This window comes from Primulina eburnea, chromosome 11, assembly GCF_022965805.1.
Source record: "Primulina eburnea isolate SZY01 chromosome 11, ASM2296580v1, whole genome shotgun sequence".
NCBI lineage: Eukaryota > Viridiplantae > Streptophyta > Magnoliopsida > Lamiales > Gesneriaceae > Primulina > Primulina eburnea.
Window position 1 is genome coordinate 2834745 of NC_133111.1, and position 25059 is coordinate 2859803.

The 25059-nt window shown below is 32.1% G+C and overlaps 1 protein-coding gene and 1 long non-coding RNA gene across 4 annotated transcripts; one reads left to right on the plus strand and one right to left on the minus strand.

Moving 5' to 3' along the window:
- The first annotated feature begins 8905 nt into the window (after positions 1 to 8905).
- Positions 8906 to 10287, plus strand: LOC140805106 (uncharacterized). Its single transcript, XR_012112271.1, has 2 exons — positions 8906 to 8955; positions 10056 to 10287. It is a non-coding gene; the product is annotated as an uncharacterized lncRNA (long non-coding RNA).
- Positions 10288 to 11331: 1044 nt separating this feature from the next.
- LOC140804656 (uncharacterized) lies at positions 11332 to 15697 on the minus strand. 3 transcript variants are annotated; one of them, XM_073160742.1, is made up of 8 exons: positions 15487 to 15678; positions 13773 to 14955; positions 13598 to 13688; positions 13343 to 13500; positions 13198 to 13249; positions 12993 to 13072; positions 12789 to 12882; positions 11332 to 12696 (listed from the first exon to the last, which is right to left on the minus strand). In XM_073160742.1, the coding sequence occupies exons 2-8, from the start codon at positions 14928 to 14930 to the stop codon at positions 12164 to 12166; spliced, it is 2166 nt and encodes a 721-aa protein (XP_073016843.1). In that variant the 5' UTR covers positions 14931 to 14955; positions 15487 to 15678; the 3' UTR covers positions 11332 to 12163. The 3 variants fall into 3 exon arrangements, with proteins under 3 accessions (XP_073016843.1, XP_073016844.1, XP_073016842.1); XM_073160743.1 differs by lacking the exon at positions 15487 to 15678 and adding an exon at positions 15224 to 15414; XM_073160741.1 differs by having other exon boundaries at positions 11333 to 12696; positions 15541 to 15697.
- Positions 15698 to 25059: the final 9362 nt, after the last annotated feature.

Genomic DNA, 25059 nt, shown 5'->3' on the forward strand with positions numbered 1-25059 from the left:
AGAATGGAACTATTTATTTTAGTGAATGATTTCACAAAACTGACAACTATAAAAAATAGATCAGTGAAAAATTGTCCTTCAAAATTTTCTTTTTTCATTATGTGAACAAGATTTGTACCCACAATTTTTTGTCCACAAAAAAAAATCTCTCCCTATCTCCTCTCACACGGCCAAACCCCTTCCTCCACAGCAGTGACAGCACCACCGTGCTGCCGCACCAATTTTGAAATTCTGGCAATTAATTACTATCAAAACAAATTTTTTTAAAAAAACAATTTTTTTAAAAAAAAATTTCTAGTGTGATCTATAAAATGAATTCGGTTTTTAATCGTGGTCCTGATATAGAAAATTGAAGAAGGTGGTTGATTCTAGTTGATCTTTCGTAGAGATTTATAAGAACGACCAACTCCACTAATCTCGGACTTGTTTAGTGTCCAGCTTTCTTAAACGCAAAGGTAAATCAAATATGAATTTAATATGAATGGTGTAAATCATACGACGCTCAAAAACTTTCGCTTTTCTTTGGATGCGAGAAAACGGTAAACCAACACATAAAGTCGAGGTCTCATCATACTTCGATCGTCTATAGTTTGGCACTCATGCGGCATATCGAAACGTGCCATATTGTGGCTGATTAAGGAGCATGGACTCATGCATGCAACTCCCGAATTTAGTTGTTAGATTTTGTTAACTAGCCATATATGCATGGAAAGAGAGCTACCTACAAGATCGAAGAAATTTTTGGGATTTCTAATGTAACTAAAAACAAGAATCTTGATCTTATCGAGCTCGATCTATAAACGGCCATGCGAAAGAGAAACAGTGGAACTTCTAATTGTTAGTCCATAAATCGAAATTCATATGTATCATCGTATGTACTTATTCGTGCATCCCTTCTTCTTTGTTTACCAAGGAAGAATTAATGTTTAAGAGTTAGTTAAATTGAGGTTATGATTTTTTAGGCCTTCAAAATTTTGGTCCAGCTAGCTAGCTATCGATTGTACCAAATTCAAACTTTTCTTCCACCTATTTTGGCTTTCGTCACACTGAAAAATCAAATTTCGTTAGAAGAAAAAAATGGAGAGTGACCAACCTTTGTAATAAATGTGATTTAATTTAGAGTTGAAATTTTGGAAAATGACACTGCTGTGGGAGCACTACCAAAAAAGGTCGACAACAACACATGCAAAGATAACATTACTATTTGAGAAATAATATTGATATATATTCTAAATTTATATTTTAAGAAAAAATAAAAATTATATACATTATAAAATAAGATTTGATGGCAAATTTTATACACATTAATATTCCTGATCATCGAAAATCCAAAATCACTAAATTCACGCGAGTATACAACATAATTACTAGCACACATTTGAACGTTCAGTTGTGATGATTTCAATGTTAAATATTACTTATATAAATTTAGAGTAGGTTTTTTGTGAGACGATCTCATTGATTTTTACTGTCTTATGAGACTGTTTCGTGAGAATTTTTTGTGATAAATCTTTACTATCACTTAGATCATTTATTATGAGTGATGTAATATATGGTGAGAATTCAAATGTTTCAATCAAAAGAAAGGCAACAGTGGGAAAAGGAACCGAAAAAGGAGCAGTACTATTTGAACACTGTTCAGTGTGGCGGATGCTGTTCGTTCCAAATTCTGGCCTAAATCGTGTTTTATTTATCCAACGCGTTCTTTACCGTCAATAATTTTGCTCCCACGATTTTATGCATGCATGCGCGTTTCAGTACGTCATCAAATTAGTATTATTTTTTATTTTTTTTACGGAAGGAGTGAAATCATCTACTTTTAACTCCATCTTGTGTGTCATCTTGTGCTTATATAAATACATATTAATATAATTGACCCTTAATCTTTTATTTTTTTGACTAATAAATCTTGTGTATAATTGGAATTACGCATGTATTTTAGGAACTAAAAAGTATTGGCAAAAAGTGTGTGAGACGTTCTTACGGATCGTATTTGTAAGACGAATCTCTTATTTGGATCATCCATGAAAAAATATTATTTTTTATGCTAAGAGTATTACTCTTTATTGTGAATATGAGTAGGGTTGACCCGTCTCACAGATTATGATCCGTAAGACGGTCTCACATGAGACCCACTCAAAAGTATTTATGACTCGCCTATGAGCCTTTTCCTAAATCTTTTATTTTTAAAAAAAAATTTGGTGTAATTTGAAAAGATGGAATTTTGAAATGTTATTGATAGTTGATGTGATTTGATTTAAGTTAATTAATAAAATATGTCTATATTTAGGATTGAATGATTTAGATATGAGAAAATAATTGCGGGAGAATTTAAAATGATTTCATTTTGGGATTGACACGACTTAAAAATAATTATTTTAGATTTGTAATCTATTTATTTATTGTCAAGTTGATTTGTCCAAACAAACTAATATATTTGTTATTATAGATTTGAAATCTATATATTCAAAAATGCAAAGATTTTGTGGGACTTGGGTTTTGTGGAAAATAAAAATTAATTTTTAAATTTGTATAACTTACTATAAAATATTTTTTCTAATTTTCCAAAAAAATTATACTACTAATTTCCACACAGTTTACTATATATTTTGAGAATATTATTTTAAAATCGATCAAAAAAATTATATTAAATTTTTCTATAAATTATTTCTTATTCTTAAAAAACCTCCATTTTTAATACAAAAATTCTAATGTATCAAATTTTATTAACTTTTTAAAAATTTCTCTTGATGAACTCTCTATTCTTTTCATTTATTCGAAAAAATATTTAATAAAAATTGGTTTTTCTTTCAAAATACTTTTTCTTTTTATATCTTAAAAAACCATGTACCAGCATTTATATTAATGTTATAAATAAACAAAGTTATTTTTTAAAAATAAGCAACGTAGAATTTTTGTAATAGCGAATAATATTATTTTTAACAGTCAATCCTAATTCTTAGATAACATTTAAAATTTTTACCAAACAACAAAATGGAATTTCAAATCCATGATTCAAATCCAAATATTATAGATAGGGTTTACGCCACTTCTGCAGTTATGCTCAATGGGGCTGTGTTCAATAAGTACTTTGAAAAGTTAAAATATATGTTTGATTTCGTTACGAAATATATTATTACAGTTGCACACCTTTAAGAAAAATATTTGACTTATTTAAATATCAGACTAACCACGTCTAAAAACCTTCATGCGCCCCCATTAACATTCTTTGTTCTTAACAGTGTGCAGATCATTCAACCCGAGAATTATCTTCAAGCGTCCCCGAGAGAAGCTTACTTGGCGCGGTGAATCTCCCACCCAACTCACCCGATTTACTCGACCATCATCAAAGGAGATAACTTATACATCCAAAATAAATAAGTGAGACAATTTATCTCATGATAATATATATTCATATTGTAAAATATAAAATAATAAAGCTAGAGAAATGTCCGAAGTGACATATAAAAATATAAAATTCAAAATTAAAGGACATCAAATTACATTTACTTCCGATATGGACCGGCCAAGCAAAAACAAGCAATATATTTTAGAAAATTTTTTTAAAAAAAATATTTATTGTATATTTTATTTCTAAACACATAGATTTAGCTTAGAAATATATTACATCGTCTCTATGTATATATCAGTTTTGATAACACTTTTGTGATCATCGATGAGGTGTCATTCACCTATTATATAAACGACACCTCGTATCAAATTTATTGAGAATGTATGTGTGCATATATAACTGGTATCAAGATCTTTTACCCGAAGAAAACCGCGCGCGCAATCGGAGGACCTCCTTTTTAACATTGCTTGCCCAAATGAGCATCACAAAAACTGATTGGAAAACCCGAAAGAGAAACCAAGAAACAACTTGTGTTCCATTCGGTTTAAAAGTTCCCCTTTGGAATACTCATTTGAGCAAGAAACATTATATGAAGGAATATTCAAATATCATTTCTTTTGCATCACTTCTCCAGCGATCTCTAGGTTTCATCCAAAGAGGAAAAAGAAGAAGTCGGATGGGGGTATATGTGCCCACGAAGTACTTATTAAAGACGGTATTCAACTACGGCTTCTCAGGAAACCGGGCGTTCGGATTCGAATTCGAGTCCTCCCTGCCAGCTAGAATAAGATTTCAAAAACAAAAAACAAACAAACCTCGGCTTCTCCATCAGGTTTCACTCGATAAGTGTTTGGTGCAGGTTAAGGGACGTAGCCAATTAAATTAATATTTTTTGTTGCAAACTATGAATCGATGTTTTTAAAACAAATGCATGTCATCTAACAAATGTGAAGTAAAACAAGAAATTATTGGAATGTTGGTTGGGAAATGGAGAAACGTATGTTATTTGGTAGTTGAACCATGAATGGCAGATAAAAAACACGGGACGAGTATTCCATTTCGTTGCTAACAATATTGTTTTTCTTTTCTTTTTAATAAAATAATTTAAAAAAAAAAAAACATCTATATATATAATATGGATGTTATTATATGTAATATAAATTCATCGAAATAATTTTAAGTAACTCGACAGATTTAGATACGTTTAAAATTTGTTCTATTCTAACTAGATATTCTTGATAAAATTGTCAAAATGCGGATAAAAAATTAAGATTAAATGCAAATTTAAATACCGAAAATTAATATTTCATTCATATGTTCTTCTGTAATTTCATGATGGAGCTTAATTAGATACATATATATACAGACTACCCAATATGGTTTATTTCACCCTATCTTGTGAGGCACTGCCCCATGAAGTGATCAAAGACCCAGATTTAATCACCATGTAAAATCAATGGTTGAGATCCTGTGAGGACACTGCCCCCACACCCCCACAGGTAGCATCTACTCTACCATCATGTTCTGAATATCTGTTAACTGTACTTATAATAACCTTTACGTCAATTTATTGTCGGTAACGAATAGCCTTTACGGATTTTTTTTTTTAAATGTATATATATATATATATATATTAAAGAGTTTAAACCGAAAAACAATCGCGCCGTAAATCTTGGTTTGTTTTGTTCGATTTAAATGATTTTTGGGTTGGTTTCTGTTTTGATTGTTTGAGAATTTCAATTTTCGGTTTGGTTTTCCAGTTTTTAAAATTAAAATATTGTAAACACGAAATCGATCGTTTTACATATAATATATATGTATATGCGAGGTTTATATAACTAGTTTTCTTATATAATCATTTCTTCTTGATTATCTTTGAACTAATTCAATTTTTATATAAAAATTAGGTAAAAAATTGTGTGAGACGGTATCACGGAGTCGTATTTTATTAGACGGATATCTTATTTGGGTCATCAATGAAAAAATATTATTTTTTATGCTAAAAGTTTACTTTTTATTGTGAATATCGGTAGAGTTGACTTATCTTACAGATAAAAATTCATGAGACTGTATAAATTTTTCTGAGATTCTGTTTCTAATAATGGAAGACTGGGAGGATATTTTAATATTCTTTCCAATGCAAGAGGTCTACTCTTTTAAATTAACACACTATTATAAAGTAAAAGAAATACGCTAAAATTTCCAAATGAATAAAATGATAATTACAAGATTGTCAGGGTTGAAATAAAAATTATCAAAACATATTATGTTCAATACAGAATATTTAATGACTTTTACTATTTTTTTATATTTTAAAATTTTAGATATATTTAATTAAGATTTTTATATATTAAGTCCCAAGATATTCAAATTGACTTTAATTGAGTTTTAAAAAATCAAGTGATATTCAATATTAATTTTTAAAAACTCTACAAAAGTCTAGAGATATTTAAATTTTCAATAGATTTTTAATTCGTAAAATTCATTAACATATAAACATTTAAGCACAAAACAGAACTATAAACCATAAAAAATGTCTTTTTCCAAATATTTAGATGGTTTAAAAAACTTTGAGTGAGTCTCACGTGAGATCGTCTCACGGATCTTAATCTGTGAGACGGGTCAACTCTATACATATTCGCAATAAAAAGTAATACTCTTAGCATAAAAAAATAATATTTTTTCCTGGATGACCCAAATAAGATATCCGTCTCACGAATATGATCAGTGAGACCGTCTCACACAAGTTTTTGTCAAATACTTTTAAGGAAGGCAAACTTGTGGGAGACGGTCTCACGGGTCGTATTTGTGAGATGGATCTCTTATTTAGGTCACCCATGAAAAAGTATTACTTTTTATGCTAAAAATATTACTTTTTATTGTGAATATGGGTAGGGTTGATCCGTCTCACGGATTATGACCCGTGAGACGGTCTCACATGAGACTCACTCTTTAAGGAATACACACTCTTTCTCGATCACCTATAATCTTTTCTTCTCTCTCACTCTCTGTCATCTTAAAAATATATTTGTGTATATATTTTATCTTTTCCTCTTCAGATTTTTCATTTTTTTTTTTTGCGCTGGCTCATTTATTAATTTCTTTAGAATAATTTGAAATCAAAATCAACAGTACGAATGTAGTAGGAATTTTTGAATTTTGGTGCTGATTTCGTGATTTTTAATTTATGATGTATATCAATGATTGTAATATTCAATAATAATAATAAATATTATCTAAAAATATATAGTGCCACTTAATTCTTAAATATTTAAACAGTCTCGCAACAAATATGATAAAAAGATAAAATAAAAAATAGAGTTTAAGTTATAGAGAAATTTAATGATATATTTAATAAAAACAAATATTTTTTTGTTGTCTAAAAAATTTAACTTTATTTTCTTTATTTTATAACTTCTAATCATGAAATTCTATAAAGTTTAAAATTATATTTTTTTTAATATAATTATTACACTATATATGGGAGAATCATAAAATTTTATCGGCCTATATAATTGAAAGTAATAATAAATTTTTAATTAAAAAACTATAATTTTATTACGAAATGATTTTTAATTCTTTTAAAATTTCCAATTAATCTGTAATTTTTTATATTTTTATCAAGAATTATATTTAAACAATGGTAAATAATATCAAACACGAGGTTACAATTTAATATTGTGATTTTTTTTAAAAAAATTCAAACAATCACACAATCTCACATATATACACATATAAGGATTAAATTATTTTACTTTTAAACAATTACATTTATTTACATCAATAAATTTTAAAAAAAAAGCCATGTCAAATTGTCATCTATATCAAATAATTATTAATTTAAAGAAATCAATGAAAAATAATAAATTATAATTATGTATAAATTCTAAAAAATTTATGAAAATAGTTTACAAAATATGAGGAGTAGGTCTCTTGTGAGACGGTCTATAAATCTTTATCTGTGAGATGGGTCAACCCCACCGATATTCACAATAAAAAGTAATACTCTTACCATAAAAAGTAATATTTTTTCATGGATGACCCAAATAAAAGATATGTCTCATAAAATACGACCCATGAGGCAGTCTCATAAAGTTTTTGCCAAATATGAGTGCATAGAATTATATTTGCAAATCTGGAAATTATATAAAAATAAAAATGAAATTAAACTGAAGTATAAGAAAACCAAATCGAATTTAGACATTTGAAAACGATCCAAAATTGACCAAGACCAAACCGAAGGCTCGTAGCTCGATAATATGTGGCAAGGTCTTTCAAAGCTCGGAATTTATATATAAAAATATTATACATTCCTATATTCAGAAGTTCGAAATCGTAGAAACACAGTAGATGGAGGATTCCGGCGTGAATACGGCGTCGTATTACGAGAAGGTGGACGGCCTTGCGCGGTGGTTTGGGACTAGCGTCGCGGCGGCGTTTTTCGCCTCACTCGAGCGATGTTCTTGTGTTAATCTTACCACCTCGGACACTGACGATGAGGACGAGGAGGCGAAAGATCGCCCACTCATGTTGACAAATCTCCGCTTCAGCTCCACGTCTTCTTCCTCCTCCTCCGTGAATCACAATGTCAACCATTCTCACTCGGCCGTCGATAATCTTCCAGTCTGAACCCGATCCAGCATCCCTTGATCATTGGTAAAATATTAATCTTTCTACGGGTTTTATTGTGCGTGATCTGTTGATGATCGTCTGTGTTTTTGGGTAAGTAAGTTGTGAAAGTGAGGGATTTTTAATTTAATTGATGTCATGATATAGTTCTCATTTTGCCTTGATTCTATCACCTATACTTATATTAATCGATGCTCGCTCTTTCCTTGTGCAAGCTTTATTTTTTTTAGATATTTGAAGTTAAAACTCTATTATCGATTAATCTATGCATTTTTAAGGATGATTTGAATTGGTTTTGAGAGATTCCGCAAAAGTTGAGTCAATTTTATTTATTTTTTATGCTATGATAGAGAAATTTAACCTTGTTTATTTCCCAGTCGGCTGGATAGCAAATTTGTACAAAATGGGACAGTTTTAATGCAGTGCATTGTTGTGCACCTGACCTAGTGAATCTCCGTGTTGATGTTAAAATAGCGATGCATTTTATCTTCTAAATTCTAATTTTATTATTCTCTATGGAATTGCACGATGATTGAGTTCAGTATTAAGATAAAATGAAGACGACCTCAAAAGTTTCTCTAATTTTTATGGGTAATGGAAGCAGGAGCCAGGAAGTTGACATTTTTATACCAGATATGAGAACTACATGATTTGCGAAGCCTCACTGGTAGCACGCATAATATCCATGCTTATTATTATTATAATGGAGTTGTTTTGTCCCCCTTGTTTGTAATTTGTGACACTGAGATTCCACATTTTTTTACATTTATAATGTCTCTCTGTTTGTGGGTTAATTTTTAACTTTCTTGCTTGGACACTTGGTAAAATGGAAATTTTGGTTGAGTAATATGATTTTGGTTAGTGATTGTATGCGCAGGACAAACCAAATTTAGGTGCCCCATCTTTTTGTTAAATTTTTTGACAGGATTATACCACTATCAGAATAAAAGTTCAACCAGTTGTGGTAGTATGATGTATTATTCCTATCTCCTGATAATCGTGTTATCGGTGATAAGCATTACTTTTGGACCCCAACTCCCGCTCATTCATCACATATCTTGTTAGTCTATGATGACAGTAGAATGTTTGTTTTTCTCCATCGAGCTGGTTTCTACTTGTGGTGTATCCTGTTATGGTTGCTTCCTTAGAAGTTGTCTGTTATTACATCATTTAAAGTGAAAGATAGAAATAAAGTCTTTATCCTCGGGCTGTTGATGTTTTGGTATAACACAATGTTCTTATAAATGTCTCACGCTCCCCAAGAAAACATTATGAAAAGGAATTTAAAATTGTGGATTTGTCTGCATGGGCAACAGTTTGCCACTAACTTGTGCTAGAGAATGATTATCCTTTTAACTGTTTAATTCATGGACGAAAAATTTTAGGGTTTGGCAAGCAGTAATAATATACCTTTATTACACTAGTTCTTGGAACATTTCAAAGTCAGAGTCAGCAAAATATTTTGTCTATAAATTTTGGACCATTTAGTTGAATTTCTTTGTCCAGCAGGTTTGAGAATCCTGATCTTATCCTAAAATATGTATTCTATACTGTCTGAATTATGTGATACTCCTTGACCGTCTCAGATCACCATGCATGTCTGTGTGCCAATGTCGCCACTCTTATCCATGAACTTTTGTATGCTCTTAAATGCAAGTCCCGTCCCATGCATATTGCTAATTCTTGTTGCGAGTATGGATCATTTGATAAGCCATGCATATTAAAAGGAAATCATGCCATTTCTGATTTGCTGATACTGGTCCAACTTGTTGTGAATCCCACATGTATCAATTATCTCACAATGAATGATTATTATGATGAAGAAATTTGGTGATATTCAATGATTCTTTTAGGATAAAAACAACTATGACGGATCCATTTTGTAAAGCTTCGACCTGAAATCAGGCTAGTCCTTGTGCATGATGGTCCTTTTGCTATGATGAATTTAATTTCGTTAAGGTTTTGCAGAAATAGTGGAATCATCACGGATAACTAAATAATTTGTCTGCGTTCACATGCCGAACATGTAGTTTTGATAGTATTCCCTGAAGCTAACTTCCAAATTTATCTTCAGGCACTATGGTTTTGCAAGTTTCAATTCGGAGTTTGGATGTGGGGATGCCAAGAACACTCTATTTTCACTGTGTTCACATATGTAATTTGTTTGTTACACTAATACAAACTTCTGGATAGTTGCTCTTTCTTCCTGCATTTGTTAAAACCGCAGATGTTTTGTCATACAGTAATCTTCCGATCTGCACCTTGTGCTTGATTAGTCTCTGTATAATTCTCACACTTCCCTTTCATGCCTCATTTATATTAATAGTATAATATATAATATAAAGCTTGAGATCATTAGAGTAACAGCAAAATCTTTCCAATTTTTATCTCAACATTCTAATATGTAGATATTTTATTTTATATAGTCATGTCACCAAAATTTTCTCAACAAATTCCTTTGGTAAATCACTTTTTAATGTATTTAATAATCATTAAACATAATAATTATATTTAAAATAATTATTTGAAAATTTTTAAAAATATCATACATAAACAACCAATGATATTTATGGTAAGATCAAGTGTTTAAAATTTTATTAAAAGATATAGTTGGTAGAAACGTTCTAATTCAAATATTTTATATTGTATAATATTCCAACAAAAATAAATATTACATAATATTTGTATATAATATTATATACAACACAGAAAATGCCATCACGTCACTAGTATATGATAAAAATTGACAAGACGCCATGTTTTAAAATTCTACCAACAATTTGAATTTGTCTGGTGGGTATCTTCCGGGTCCTTATATCACGTGCTTTGCTCCAATGATGCACGAGAATATATTTCATTCAATATTTTTATGTCCCCATTCTTATATTCTTTAAATTCACGTTCTGAATATATATATATATATAGTGTAAGACGGTTTCACGAGTCATATTTTGTGAGACGGGTCTCTTGTTTGAGTTATCCATGAAAAAATATTACTTTTTATGTTAAGAGTATTATTTTTTTATTATGAATATCGGTAAGATTAACCCGTCTCATAAAGATTCGTGAGATCATCTTACTCTTATACAATTGAAAACGTATCCATTTTTAGAGATTGATGGAACATATAAACTTTGGTTCTAAAAGTTATATTTAATTATACGCGTATAATTATCACACCAAAGTTAGCTCATGTAGCTTAATAATAATAATAATAATAATAATAATAGATATAGTATATATGTATACATGTTTGTGTGTATGTACTACATATGTATATATACATGTATATTAGGTAATATATAATATATCTGTATGTAATCAATTGAACCAATTATTAACTCATTTATTAACAAAGTTTCAAATCAACAGCAGAAGAAATTCGTTACTCTACACATCTATTCGGACATAAAAATGTGACTATAACATTTTTTTTAAAAAAATAATTAGCAAAAATCACATAAAATTTGCAATACTTCTGAATTCTGAACACTAGCTACAGCCAGAAGCGATCCACAAACTCGTTACCCCCGGAGACAAAATCATAGGCCACCCCACCGGAAAACGTCCCCGGCCCCTCCCCGAGCCCTGGCCAGCAACCTTCGTCGTGATCAAAAAAATGGCAGACAAATTACTTAATAATTCAGACCGACCAACGTAACATAAAGATGGGATTCCCCACTAAAATCTTCCTCAAGCAACTCTCAGCCACCGGTTTTGCTCTCGGAGCCCCACCTGAACGAATAAATGGCACAAATTTTTCGAGGTCCCGCGAGCAATTCCATCGTGCATATCAGTCTCTAGCTGACGTTTCCTAACACATGATTCCATTTCTTTTCTGGGCCAGAGGCAAAAAAATATCCAATTCACAAATGAATGGATGAATCATACTGAAAGCTGCATAGTTACATCGCATGCAGATAAGGCAAACCTCAGCTGTTTCTTTAAATGGAGTGGTGCTTTTTACAATTTGGATTTTTGACTCCCATCCAACTGTCGTTGCCTATACAAACTTCATTTTGTGAGCAGCATTTGAAAGGGACCTTCAATACAGAGCAGGGAAAGGGATTGGGGCCGGTCAATGAATTTCCAATATGTGACAGCCTGGACTGAAATGACTGGCAAAAAACTGCCAATCAAGGAAGATTGCATAGAAGTTCTTGATATTTACGGATCCTTGCGTTATGGGGGAATAGGTAAACCGTAATTGTGGAAAGATTTGATTTTTCCATTCCAACTTGCGGTAACAAGTACCAGACCCCATGCATGAGAAGTGGATGAACTCTGGCAAGAAGTCTTGAGAAGTTTGTACCGAGATTTACACATTGAAGATGATGCAGACCCAGGAATGGTAGTTGGAAGCTTTTCCTCAGGCCAAGTGGCGGATCCCTTCAGGTTTGATTCGAGGAAAAATTCTTGCCCCGAAGAGAGGTAAGTGGACGGTGAAAAAAGCAATGAATTTATAGGAGTATTGTGTTTTCTTGATTTCAACTCGCTTTCTGAGTTTCTGATTTTCAGGCCGGACCAAGGTATGACAACGGAAGCATCTGAGGGGAAACTCTCGAAGGATCTAACGGATTTTGACTGCGAAAAAGTAGATGTACCAGGACAGGTGTAGTTCCAAATATAGACATTTGAATCCTCAGACGCGGAGACAATGTGTTTGCCGTCTGAAGTAAATGAAGCGGAAATCTGATTCACAGCATTTCGCAGACCTGAATTATAAAGAAAATAAGACAAGACGACGTGATTTTAAATTATCAAGCAAGTCGTCGAATAAACAAACATGAAAGAATCAAGTGCGTACCTTTGTACTTGATCATCACATCCATCCCATTAAGAACTCTGACTTGTGAATCGGCACATGTTACCAATAGTTTGCTCGGGTCTTGTGGTAAAAACTGCTCCACAGAATAACAAAATCAGTAGGAATTTTGTGAGAATTTACCAAAACGAGAACTGAAACGAAATCAAAACAGATTAGCAACCTTTGAAAGTTAATGACAGCTACCTGGAAGCCGGTTATTCTTCTACAGGATGTTTTCTTCTTACCACCTACGCATATCTGAGCTTCCAATTGAATTTGATCATCTGATACAATCAACACATTTTCGTTCAACACTTGTTAGTCACAGAATGTATATGGAAATTTCGGCTCCCCAAGTAATGCATTAATTAAAAAGCATAACAATTTCCAAAGAACTGACTAAAAGTACCTGATATGTTAAAATATCGACAGATACCGGTAATGGAGCCAATAACACCACTCTGTAAGACAAGCAAACATATACTCAATTAGTATGCCTCGATGATTTACAGAAGCTAAACTTGTTAACAAAAAAAGAAGCAATCCTAACAGACCTGACCATCAGGGCGGTAAGAAATGGCAGTTATTATGTCCTTTATTTCCGTCCAATTCACAACATGACAGCCATTTATTTCCCAAATTCGAACCTTCCCGTCAATAGAACCACTGATGAAGTAATCATCATTCACAGGGTTAAACTGAATGCAGGTCACTGCATTGAATGAATATTTGAGAAATCAGTATTTCTAAGCCATGTGCAATTTTAAATTTTTGGGAAATTCAATAGATTGCTGATTATATGTACACACCATAGTCAGTATGAGAGAAAACCTTGAGACACTGATCAAGTCCAACCCGCCACAAACGAACAGTTTTATCAACCGATGATGAAAGCAAACACTGCGAGAAAACAAGTAAAAACGCCTTAATTTAAAGAAACCAATTTCAAATATTTCAAATAAATTTGCAATGATTAGACAGTACATCATTCTTTGACCAAGAAAGATCCAAGATCTCTCCTTTGTGTCCATGGAACACGTGCAGTGGCTTCTCCAAGATTCTGAAAACCTTTGGAGGGAAGATAATGCATGCCGAATCTGGTGTTTTTTTAAGATTCTTGGATTTGTTAACACTACCATTCTGTGACGTAAGAGGTCTTAATTCAGACAAATGGTTTACTGAGAAGTACACACATGATGGATCCACATCTGCAATGTCAAATATATCTGATCTTTCATCTTCCAGCACTTGCCACACTTTCACAAGCTTATCTTCTCCCGCACTTGCCAGGTACTTACCGTCATGACTAAATTTCATAGCCAATATTGAACCCTCGTGGGCTTGGAAATCTTGTCCCACGAAAAGGGCTGAGAGTTCCTTCAACCTTCTTCGATAATTGCGAACTCCAACTCTCTGAAACCCCCTCTCTCGAACTTGGCTCAAGTTATTTGACTCCACAGTACCATTTCTCATATTCATGCCCATCATACAAGTCAGGTAACGCAATCTACTCCACCTATCCTTCGCCCTATTTGTTGTTTTTGTTGCATTTTCATTTCCCTCCAGCTCTCTTTGTACAAGTTGCTGAACCGATTTAGCTGATTGAGAATCATTCTTAGACTCCCCAAATATTGGAACTTGGGAATTTGTGTCCCGAATTTTTTCTATCCTCTTATCTCCCCCCCATTGGTCCACAGAGTATTCACTTCCACCATCAGAAATCCCACAGCAGATCCTACCTTCAAGTAAATCCGCTCCGCTTAACAAATCCAAATCATCAGTAGACCAACTCGACAAAGAAGAGCGGCTAGAAGAAAACTCGTCTTCGACACCTGAAGTTCTCAGAACAGCCCCGGTATTCTGCATAACTCTGCCAACATTACCTCTAAACACACAACCATCTTCACTATTGTCACATACATCAACCGAATCACCTCCTTCTAACCCATTTTTATTCAATCCCATCCATCGAACAAATTTCCTTCGACGTTCATCAATACTTAGGGGACTACTAATCCACACATCATATTCCCAATCTTTGTAACCAGGGCAACCATCAACAGAATCAAATGTCGGTGACATTTGCTCTAATGCATCAAAAAATCGGGAACCTTCCGCAAAGTCGCTGAAACTATCCATCATTCCTAGACTTCAACCCATGGATAAACTGAAATCCACAAAAAAGAAACCAACCTTTTCAAACCGTATGAAACGAAATGTGGCTAATACCATTACCATTCTAATATAACACCTTTAACAACAAACAAAGCATCGCAGACGTCAGAAAAAAATAACAAACTAAACAAACAATCCACACAGTAATCAAGGTTTCAGAAACATTGAATATTAACTAAATAAATTTATCAGGTCACTAAGAACATAAAAAAAGTACAAATGATAAAAATAATAGATCCAACATGGATCCCAATCCTCACCCATTGAACCTAGTCTCCACACGAATACCTCGTTACCTTCCCATAAGTAAAAAAACAATAAATTGTTTGATTCATTTTATACTACAATGCCTAAAAAATAGAACCCATATTTTTTTCGGAAATACTAGGAAAACCCCACTAACGCCCAGCAAAAGATATGAGAACCCATTATGAAGACAACAACTTTCTGGCCTCTAAACACTAACCCGACAGCGTTTTGACAACAGCAAGTAAGAAAAATTAGCAAAAACGAAAAGGCTCGCCTCGTAAACATGTATAAAATGAACGAAAATTTTTTTTATGTAAGATTTTCTCACTTGGGTTTGATTCAGCTTTTAGCCATTAAAGCATAGAGATCAAGAAGGATAGCTTTGGGATTCTCTGAAGTGGAAGAGTAGCACTGAAAAAATGGCAAAGAGAGAGAATGTTTTAAACATTGCAATTTTTTCCATTCACTGGAGAAAATTTGGTTAAATAGATATAACCCCACATCGAGAATGCAACTTTTACAGTAGATAAGATTTTTTTTCCCAGGGATGCATTCAGTATTCGGTAGTAGTTTCCGGAATTCTTTTTCCCCCAACATTCAGCAAAGCAACACGAGTTTTCGAAAAAAAAAACAAAACAAAAATTTGTGTGAGACGGTCTCACAGGTCTTATTTATGACACATAAGGTCATCAATAAAAAAGTATTACTTTTTATACTAATAATATTATTTTTTATTGTGGATATCGATATGATTGACATGTCTTATAGATTAAGATTTGTGAGACGGTCTCTAATAAGACTTACTCTTAAAAAACAATCATTTTAGACAGATTTTAAATATATTACAACACACATACGATAATATTTGAAATCATATAGTATTTTTTAAAAAAATATATTTTACATAAGTATATTCTGTTTAAGAACTAGCGACGTGTAATATCATAGCTAATCTTAAATTTATTCATTGAATAATATATGAGTCAACTTAAAATTTATTTTGGATTTTTTTTACGTTTTACTTGATAATTTTAAATATATTTGCGATCATTTTTCTATATCTACATATAATCGTAAGAAATTTGATCGTCGTACTATCGATTTTATATGAAAGTTATTACCATATTCATCATCCAATTTTGCATATGATTTATTAATAGACAAAAACTTGTGTGAGACGGTCTCACGGATCTTATTTAATGAGACAAATATCTATTTGGGTCATTAATGAAAAAGTATTACATTTTATGCTACAAGTATTGCTTTTTATTGTGAATATGGGTAGGGTTGACCCCTCTCACATATAAAGATCCGTGAGACCGTCTTACAAGAGACCTACTCTTATTAATATATCTGATGTTCACTAAAAAAATCAATGGACGTCATGTATATTGATAAATTTATTCCCTTAGATGCAAGATAATGCATTAAATATACCATCTAAACTTTAGACCTGAGGCAGTGAATGTGCTCGTGATACAAAAAATTGGTTAACTGAGAAGTTCATCCAACCATATTTCATGAACCTGACTACTGCATTCACTAATTAATTAACACAAAAAAAAATAAAAAAATTGAGAGGTTCTCGCGAGACATTTTTGTAAGACAGACATTTTTGTAAGGTCACTAGTAAAAAATATTAATTATTATTGTAAATATGAATATAATTGACTTGACGTGAGTCTAATTTATTAAAATATCAAAAATATCGTTTGTATTGGTCTAAATTGAGGGCATGCAATAAAGAAAGACAACTTTAATAAAGTGACATATATATCTATAACAAATCGGCTTGGTTCCAATCAATTTCTTGAAGTTGATTGGCCACGAGTTGTTACTTTATATGCAACTGCGATAATTTTTTTTTAAAAAATGAAATTAAATAATATTATATAGTTGGGTGAGCAGATGCATTTATTTATATAAGATAAGATAGGATAAGATGTTATATAGAGTCTCGTGTGTGTGTTATGTAACTTAAAATCTGAATTTGTGTTAGACGGTCTCACACGTCATATTTTGTGAGATAGATTTTTTTTGGGCATACATGAAACCTCATTCTCTCATGTAAGGAGAACGACTAATGGAGTTGTCCATTTTTCAGCAAAATTTTGCTTGTTCTTTCTTTGATATATTTCATTGAGTATCTGAAAATTTTCTTTTTGTCTGGTTAATCTTTTTATAAAAGACATTCAATGATATCAATAAAAGTTACAATTTTAATTGTCCAAAAATATATGTATGTGAAAATAGGTGGGCGTGAGTAAGAGTTTAATTTGTGTTGCTAGATTTGTTTTCAATGTCTTCTACTATTTTATATTTCGTTTGGACAAAAGTTATAAAACGTTTGTATAAAAATATTGTTTACAAAAAGCTTATAAAATAATTTAAAATTTATTTTAAGAATATATATGTGTTTATACAAATCTTTTATAAAACATTTTTACATTTAAAAATGTATTTTTACAATTTCCTCTATTAAAAATATCAAAAAAATATGTCTCACTTGTTTTAAAAACTATATTTGAATAACATTTAAAAAAAATCATAAACTATTTTAAAAAAATGAATAAATAAATATAGGTCTTGAATTAAATTATTATCAAATTAAATAGTTTGAATCATATAAATTTAATTTTCTATGCCAGCGATCTTTTATTAAAATGTAAGTTATAATTTTGGTATTGTTTTTTTTTCCAGATTTAAATAGTTCGAATCATATAAATTTAGTTTTGTTTATCTAAATATCTATTTTTCTTGTTAGTTTCTATATTTTTCAATAATTCATCTATATCGTATTCAAATTCATAATCAATTCTTTTTTATCTCATACGAATTGTTTAAAAAATATACCGAATATTTTTTTCCCAAATCTTTCGTAACACCGAATAAAAGTCGGCAAAAACTTGTGTGAGACGGTCTCACGGGTCGTATTCGTGAGACGAATATCTTATTTGGGTTATCTATGAAAAAGTATTACTTTTTATGCTAAGAGTATTACTTTTTATTGTGAATATGGGTAGGGTTGACCCGTCTCACAGATTAAAATCCGTGAGACGGTCTCACGTGAGACCCACTCATAAAAGTCACCGTCGAGAAAACTGTTTTCCGAATCGCCATTAATTGAAAGTGAGGGAAACACCTGATGGGTTCCAATCTCATTAATTATAGGAAAATTAATCTTACGACCCAACGCAACAAATAATGATAATTCCTGTGATAAATACGATAAACATTATATTATATAAAATTAATTATTTTGTATAAATATAAAAGAAAAATTGCGTCTCATCTGGCATGCGACGTGACACAAACCATATGTATACAAAGTGGTGGGGATCCTAAGGATTTGACAATTTCTATGACTCTATCGATTGGGTTAAAAAATAAATAAAATATTATTGAATATTTTTCTGTGGATAAATCATTAGTGACACTATTCTCAAATCTAATTGGTAGCCACAAGAATTGGGCATATTGAGCTGTCTATTTCAAGTAAAATCAATTCCAAAATAGGTCAATTTGACTTATTTCTCCTGTAAGAATTTCTGTTCTGTGTAGGGAAAATCTTGGTTGGCTCATATCACCTTGGATATTTTTCCATGTGACTAACAAAACTATTTTTGGGATGTTCTGGAGTACGCGGTCCTCAACAAACACGACATTTGACAAATAGCATTCTAAGCGAAGAAAGATTGAAAGACATGGAGGTAGTGAAAACTATACGCCCTTCCTTCGTCTTCGAGTTCTTATTCATAGTTGAAAGACTTCCAACATCCACCAGCAACCAGAACCATAGTTTAGCATCAATTTCTCGCGTCATTTTTTTACGTGATACAATATATTGATTGACGTGAAAATACATGTGTAACTTCTTTTGAAATCATTTGATATATACTTAGCGTCGAATAAATCATTGTTTACTTTAAGGAAGCCTCTCAAACACCAAAATTCGTTTAAAAAAACATTATTTCGGATGATTATGATTATACATTAATTAGGATAATTTTGAAGATTAAAATATTATTTAAATAAATATGAAAAAAGAGTGTGAAAATGATACTCTTTTACATTTGTTTAGATATTTTAGATGAGCCATTATAACTACAATGCATTGTTTGAAGAGTCCCACAAAAGTTGTTGTATAAAAAAGACAGTGTCGGCATCCGACAAATTAGTGGGAATTTTAGTCTCTTTATTGTTAATAATTAACATTTTATTTTATATGTATAAATAAATAATTTCTACGTAATAAAAAAATAAATCAAGATATAAAGAATGGAAAAATATAAAACATTTCGATTATAATAAAAAGATACGACGAACGATTAATTGGTGATGTGTGCTCGCTAACCACCATGTCTTTAGCAAAGCAGGGATGGACCTTGTCAATGTCGATCTGTATCGCTTTCTCTTTGCATGCAAATTAGTTTTTTTATCTATATATATATATATATATACACACACACACACGTACATAATGTTGATACGGTTTTATCTTATTTTACTCGATTTTCATGATTAGTCCAATTAAAAAATAATAAAACTGAAAGTAAAAATAAGAACACGTGCAATTTTAACGTGGTTCGTTCCAATCGACTTACATTTATGAGACCATGAATATATATATCAAGCAAATCCACTAAATTTCATATGTTAAGAATAGAATTTATGAATGAAAAATGGATCAAAAGAGTTACAAACCAAAAGACAAACAAGAATTAAATAATGAAAAATGTCCATATTTAGAATAAACTGTCCAAATAGAACAAACGAACTAGAGATGTTCGAGACATGAGACTCGAACAAACCAGACGAAGCCAACAGCCTTCATTTGGCCTAAGTAATTATTGGAAAATTAGGAGTGAGCAATAACTTGTCCCTTATCTTTTATTTGGCACTAAAAACAATATTATTGGTCTACGTTTGATCATAATTTTGAGATGAACAAAGTCACTTCCCATGTCACACTAACCCCACCACTATTTTTACGGATTATATATAAATGGTTAAGGCAAAAATTTGTGTGAGAGGGTCTTACGAGTTGTATTTGTGAGACGGATCTCTTATTTGGGTCACTCATGAAAAAGTATTACTTTTTATCGTGAATATGGGTAGAGTTGACCCGTCTCACATGAGACCCACTCAAATGTTAAAAAAGGATTAAGCAAACACCATCTTCGTTTTTTCCCCTCATAACGACAATTCTTTCAAACATTTAAGATATTCAAAAATTATAAAATAAGATGTAAATTGCTTTTTCTCTTATGAATGGAATCCGTAGTTCACTACTCTTCGATTTATATTGGGTAAACATTCGAGATAAAGCAACACGGTAGCCTGCAAACCATGCTAGGTGGATAAAATGCATCGAACAAACCATGTGTGACAGCCTCGTCCATAAAAATGTTGTTAAAGGAAGTCAACTCATGACTATTGACCAAACACTGATTTAATTAACCAACTTGAACACGTTTAAAGCCATTTCGTTTAAAATCACTAGCAGTTTGTTTGGCAACTAGGATTTTGGTGGATTTAATGGGATTTGGAATTGGATTTGAAAATTCAAGAATTTGAAATTCCATTTGGTGTTTGGTTTAAAATTTAAAAATGATATTCACAAATCTATTTCTTGTTTGGATGAAAAAGGATTCGAATTTGGAATTTTAAAATTTTACTAATATACCCTTATAAATCATCTAAACATAAATAATCCAAAAAAGTTTAGAAATTAATAATTCTTCTCTATTATTTGTGTATGTAAATTAAAAAATTATGTGAAGAAAGTTGACCGATGAGAATGATGTGTTTGTGAAGAATGATGACGAGAAAGAAACAATATTTTTTATATAAGTTCTCAAAAATAAATAGAGATACTTGAAATTTTTTTCTCGAATATGCAAAATATTATTATAAATAAGAACCAAATAAAAAACGAAGATGATTTGAAGAATTGTATATTTTGGGAAAGACAATATATATGAAATTATCGTTTGAGTATATATATAAGTTAATGAATTATGTTAATACTACCTAGATAATATATAATATATTTTATTTGGATAAAAAAATAATTGTGTGTTTTTAAAATCCAAAATCCCACCAAATCTTGTCAAATTTGATGGGATTTGGATATTTTTATTGAAATCCCATAAAATTTTAAACAAATCCGAATTTTTTTTTTATTATCTTGCCAAACAGTAAAAATATGATTTTGAAATCCAAATCCCATGAAATCCATCCAAATCCTGGTTACCAAACATACTGTAGATCTAACTTGCGGTTGTTCCAACTTTTATTACACGAATGGAAAGCACAAACAAATCCAATCTGTGTGGTATGATTAGGCCTGGCCGTGTTTCGGGTTGGACTGGACCATACCCGGCCCATGCTCAACAGGTTGGTTAACCGGATTAACGGATTTTGACCCGGAAATGTGACCGTTACGGGTACGGTTTTAGCATTAAAAACCGTGGACGGGGTTGGGATTATTTCACCCTACCCCTGCAGGCACTGCCTGCAGGGGTATATCCAAGGGTCAAAATTTTTTCTGGCCCAATTTTTTTTTTTTTTAAATTTTTTTATTCCCCATGATATGAATCTCAACCCTTGATCCTGGGTGTGGGCACTGCCCCCACACCCAGGATCGAACCTTCCACGGGGTTGGACGGCTCGAGCCTGATGATTTGACATTATTTTTATTATTATTATTATTATTATTATTATTATTATTATTATTATTATTATTATTATTATCTAAAAGGTGAGTATCATTTTATTGATAGGTATAAATATAAGCACAAATATTATGTAGCATAACAAAACTATATATATACATATGCGTATGTTTTTAAATTTTAAAAGAACTGGAAATTTGGATAGTTCTTCGAGGAACTTGGTGAAAAATCCCCAATCAAAACATTTCTTTTGGTTTATTTCCTACCCACAAAATTTTGGTACTATGTCATACAAAATGTGGTACACTTCATGTGAAAATGTGATACTAAAAAATTACCCAAGGACTGAACACAAAAAAAATCGACGGCTGAGGACTGAACGCCAATTTCTCGTAGTTCTTATATCTTGGAATCTATCTGGGCCTTTGAATCCGTTACTAGAATTGGGCCAATTGTTTAGATGAAGTTCCATAATACAACATAACTTACAGATGGGCTAACCTATTATACATCGTGGATTTACTCTTTTTTTTAAAAAAATTATTATATTGTTATATAAAGGGAAGACAAATAATAATTTGGCAAACGTGGGCTGCGACATGCGTGTGTTATCGAACCCATGACTTGAGCTCAGCTCGTTTTGTGGACAATGTACGGATGAGACATCGGCTCATGTTAATGATAAACATAAATTGATTATATATTTTTGTTTCATCCAATATTAGGTTTGAATTCTATATAAAAAAATTAAATTTATTGATCATTATATCTTCGTATGTATGATTTAATCGTCAATATTTTATATCATATCGAATCATTAGAAGTAAACAATGTATTACCGTTGGTACAAATTTATTTAGAATTCTGATTATATATTTGCAACAACTTATTTATAGAAAAAAAGTATTTAAATTTTTTGAAAAGAATAAAAAAAGTTAATTATTGTCCACCAATTAATGTACGTACTGTGACGTCGGCGCATTTCCAAATCCGAAGTAGCTGGCGTCACTTGGCTGCTAGATTGGACGGTCCAGATTGGCTATACAAGGTTCCGTGTTCCAACGTTTTGAGTTTCAAGGTCTCCTTCCTGGTTGGTTGGAACTAAGGGAGTTATGGAGGATAAATTTTCTTTAACTTTTTTTTTAAAACATAAATAATGATACATTGTTTAAAATATTTATGTATCTAATTAAGAAATTTCACATTATCTACTCCTGAATACAATAATGACGTGGCTGCAAATAATTGTTGATAAATCATATATCACATCGACGATTCGGGGAAAAAAATAAAACTGAATCAAAATAATTATACTAAAGTAAATTTATCTAATTAGATAATCAAAATTACATAATCAAAAGTACACATTCTCTTATATTATCTAGACTAGTCCACATGCCATTTCCTTTTTTTTTTCCAGACAATAGTAATGTGACATTAGGATCCAAAGATCCGAGGATATTACATGGTTTGTAATATGAATGGTTAATACCCGAAAGATGAAAGTTTCACCAATACTGTTCAACATAGTGCATGGATGAACCGATTCATACCTGAATAGAAGACATAAAATATTTGATAGAAACTACTCATATCAACAAGATATATATTTTTTTCGGAAGTTCAACACTTAAAAAATTCAAAGTTAAGTGTGTATGCTTTTGTGGAATTATGAGATAGGTGACGACCCCTGTGAATTTTCTCGAGCGTGTGTGAATGAGGGCGTAAACACATTAGAAAAATTTGCGTTGGTGCAAAGGTGATGATCCTCAAAAATAAATATATATATATATATATAAAGAGGAAATGGGAACCCCTAACAAAAAAAAAACGACACAATAATTTTCTTTAAATAAATATTACGTATAAGTTTTTGAATTACATTGATTTATCATTATTACATGAGTAGGTCTCTTATGAGACGGTCTCACGAATCTTTATCTGTAAGACATGTCAATTCTACCGATATTCAAAAAAAAAAAAAATACTCTTAGAATAAAAATTAATATTTTTTCATGGATAACCTAAATAAGATATCTGTAGTGACCCGTTCCAGAATCACCTACTAATCAAGAACTAAGCATGCAACTAACTTAATTAATAATAATCAGAGATAATTGCGGAAAAGGCCAACAAACGACAGTTATACAACCCAATCGAAAATCCAGAACAACTCGAACTAAAATGAAATATACGGTACAACCATATCGAAAAGAATAGTACTGAAAATTAACCCAACCAGCCACTCACTGTCCTCCTCCTGCTCTTCCTGAGCTGTCCAACCTGAGGCCTGCCCCGTGGGAATGGGGTGTCCAAGATAAACAAAACCGAGGACGTGAGCGATAAGAACGCCCAGTACAAAAGCATGAGTATACAAGCCTATATGAAATGCACATGCTATGATATTACCAGGGTAGTCAAGAAACAGGAGTAACAAAGGATCTCAAAATGCTCAGTCTAGAGGCGCCAAGTGGATAGTGCCGCGCGGTACTCCTCTGGGTCACTGCATCCACTACAAGAACAGACGTGGACCAAAAATGTCCCGGATCACCGAAGCCCTCCCGACCCGTCGGCCACTGTGTACTCTCGGTGTCCATGCGTCCACAAGACAAGACAGGGCTGAGCGGCCCCACAAGATATAGCTTATCTCGAAAGAGATACAGCTCAACAGTAAAGACTATCTCGAAGGAGATACGGCTCAACATGAAATGCAACATGCATCATACAGCGTGACATAATAGCATGCATCATATGACATATATCAATGCACCACATAATCATGCAACACATATAAGAATGTATACTCGACCAGGATATCTCGGATAGTACTTTCGTACCTCAAACCAGCAGATCCTAACAATCAGTCCTAGACTCACGCCTGCGTCCGCAGTCAGCCCACTGGTGCCGCTAGCTCCAAACTAGAGCACAGCTCCGCTACAACACTAGTAGCTCCCCGCTAGTGCCCGAACCTCGGAAAAAGACTAGAACCTGTCAGAAACGACTGAAATGCTCTGGAACACTCTGAAATGGCGAGTCACAAATGAAGCCTCGCGCCTCTATTTATAGCCAATGTTCGGACGCTCCGAACCACTTCGTACGATCCGATCCGGTACACTTCGGACGGTCCGAACCCTGATCGGACGATCCGAACCTTGCATGACTTCCACGAG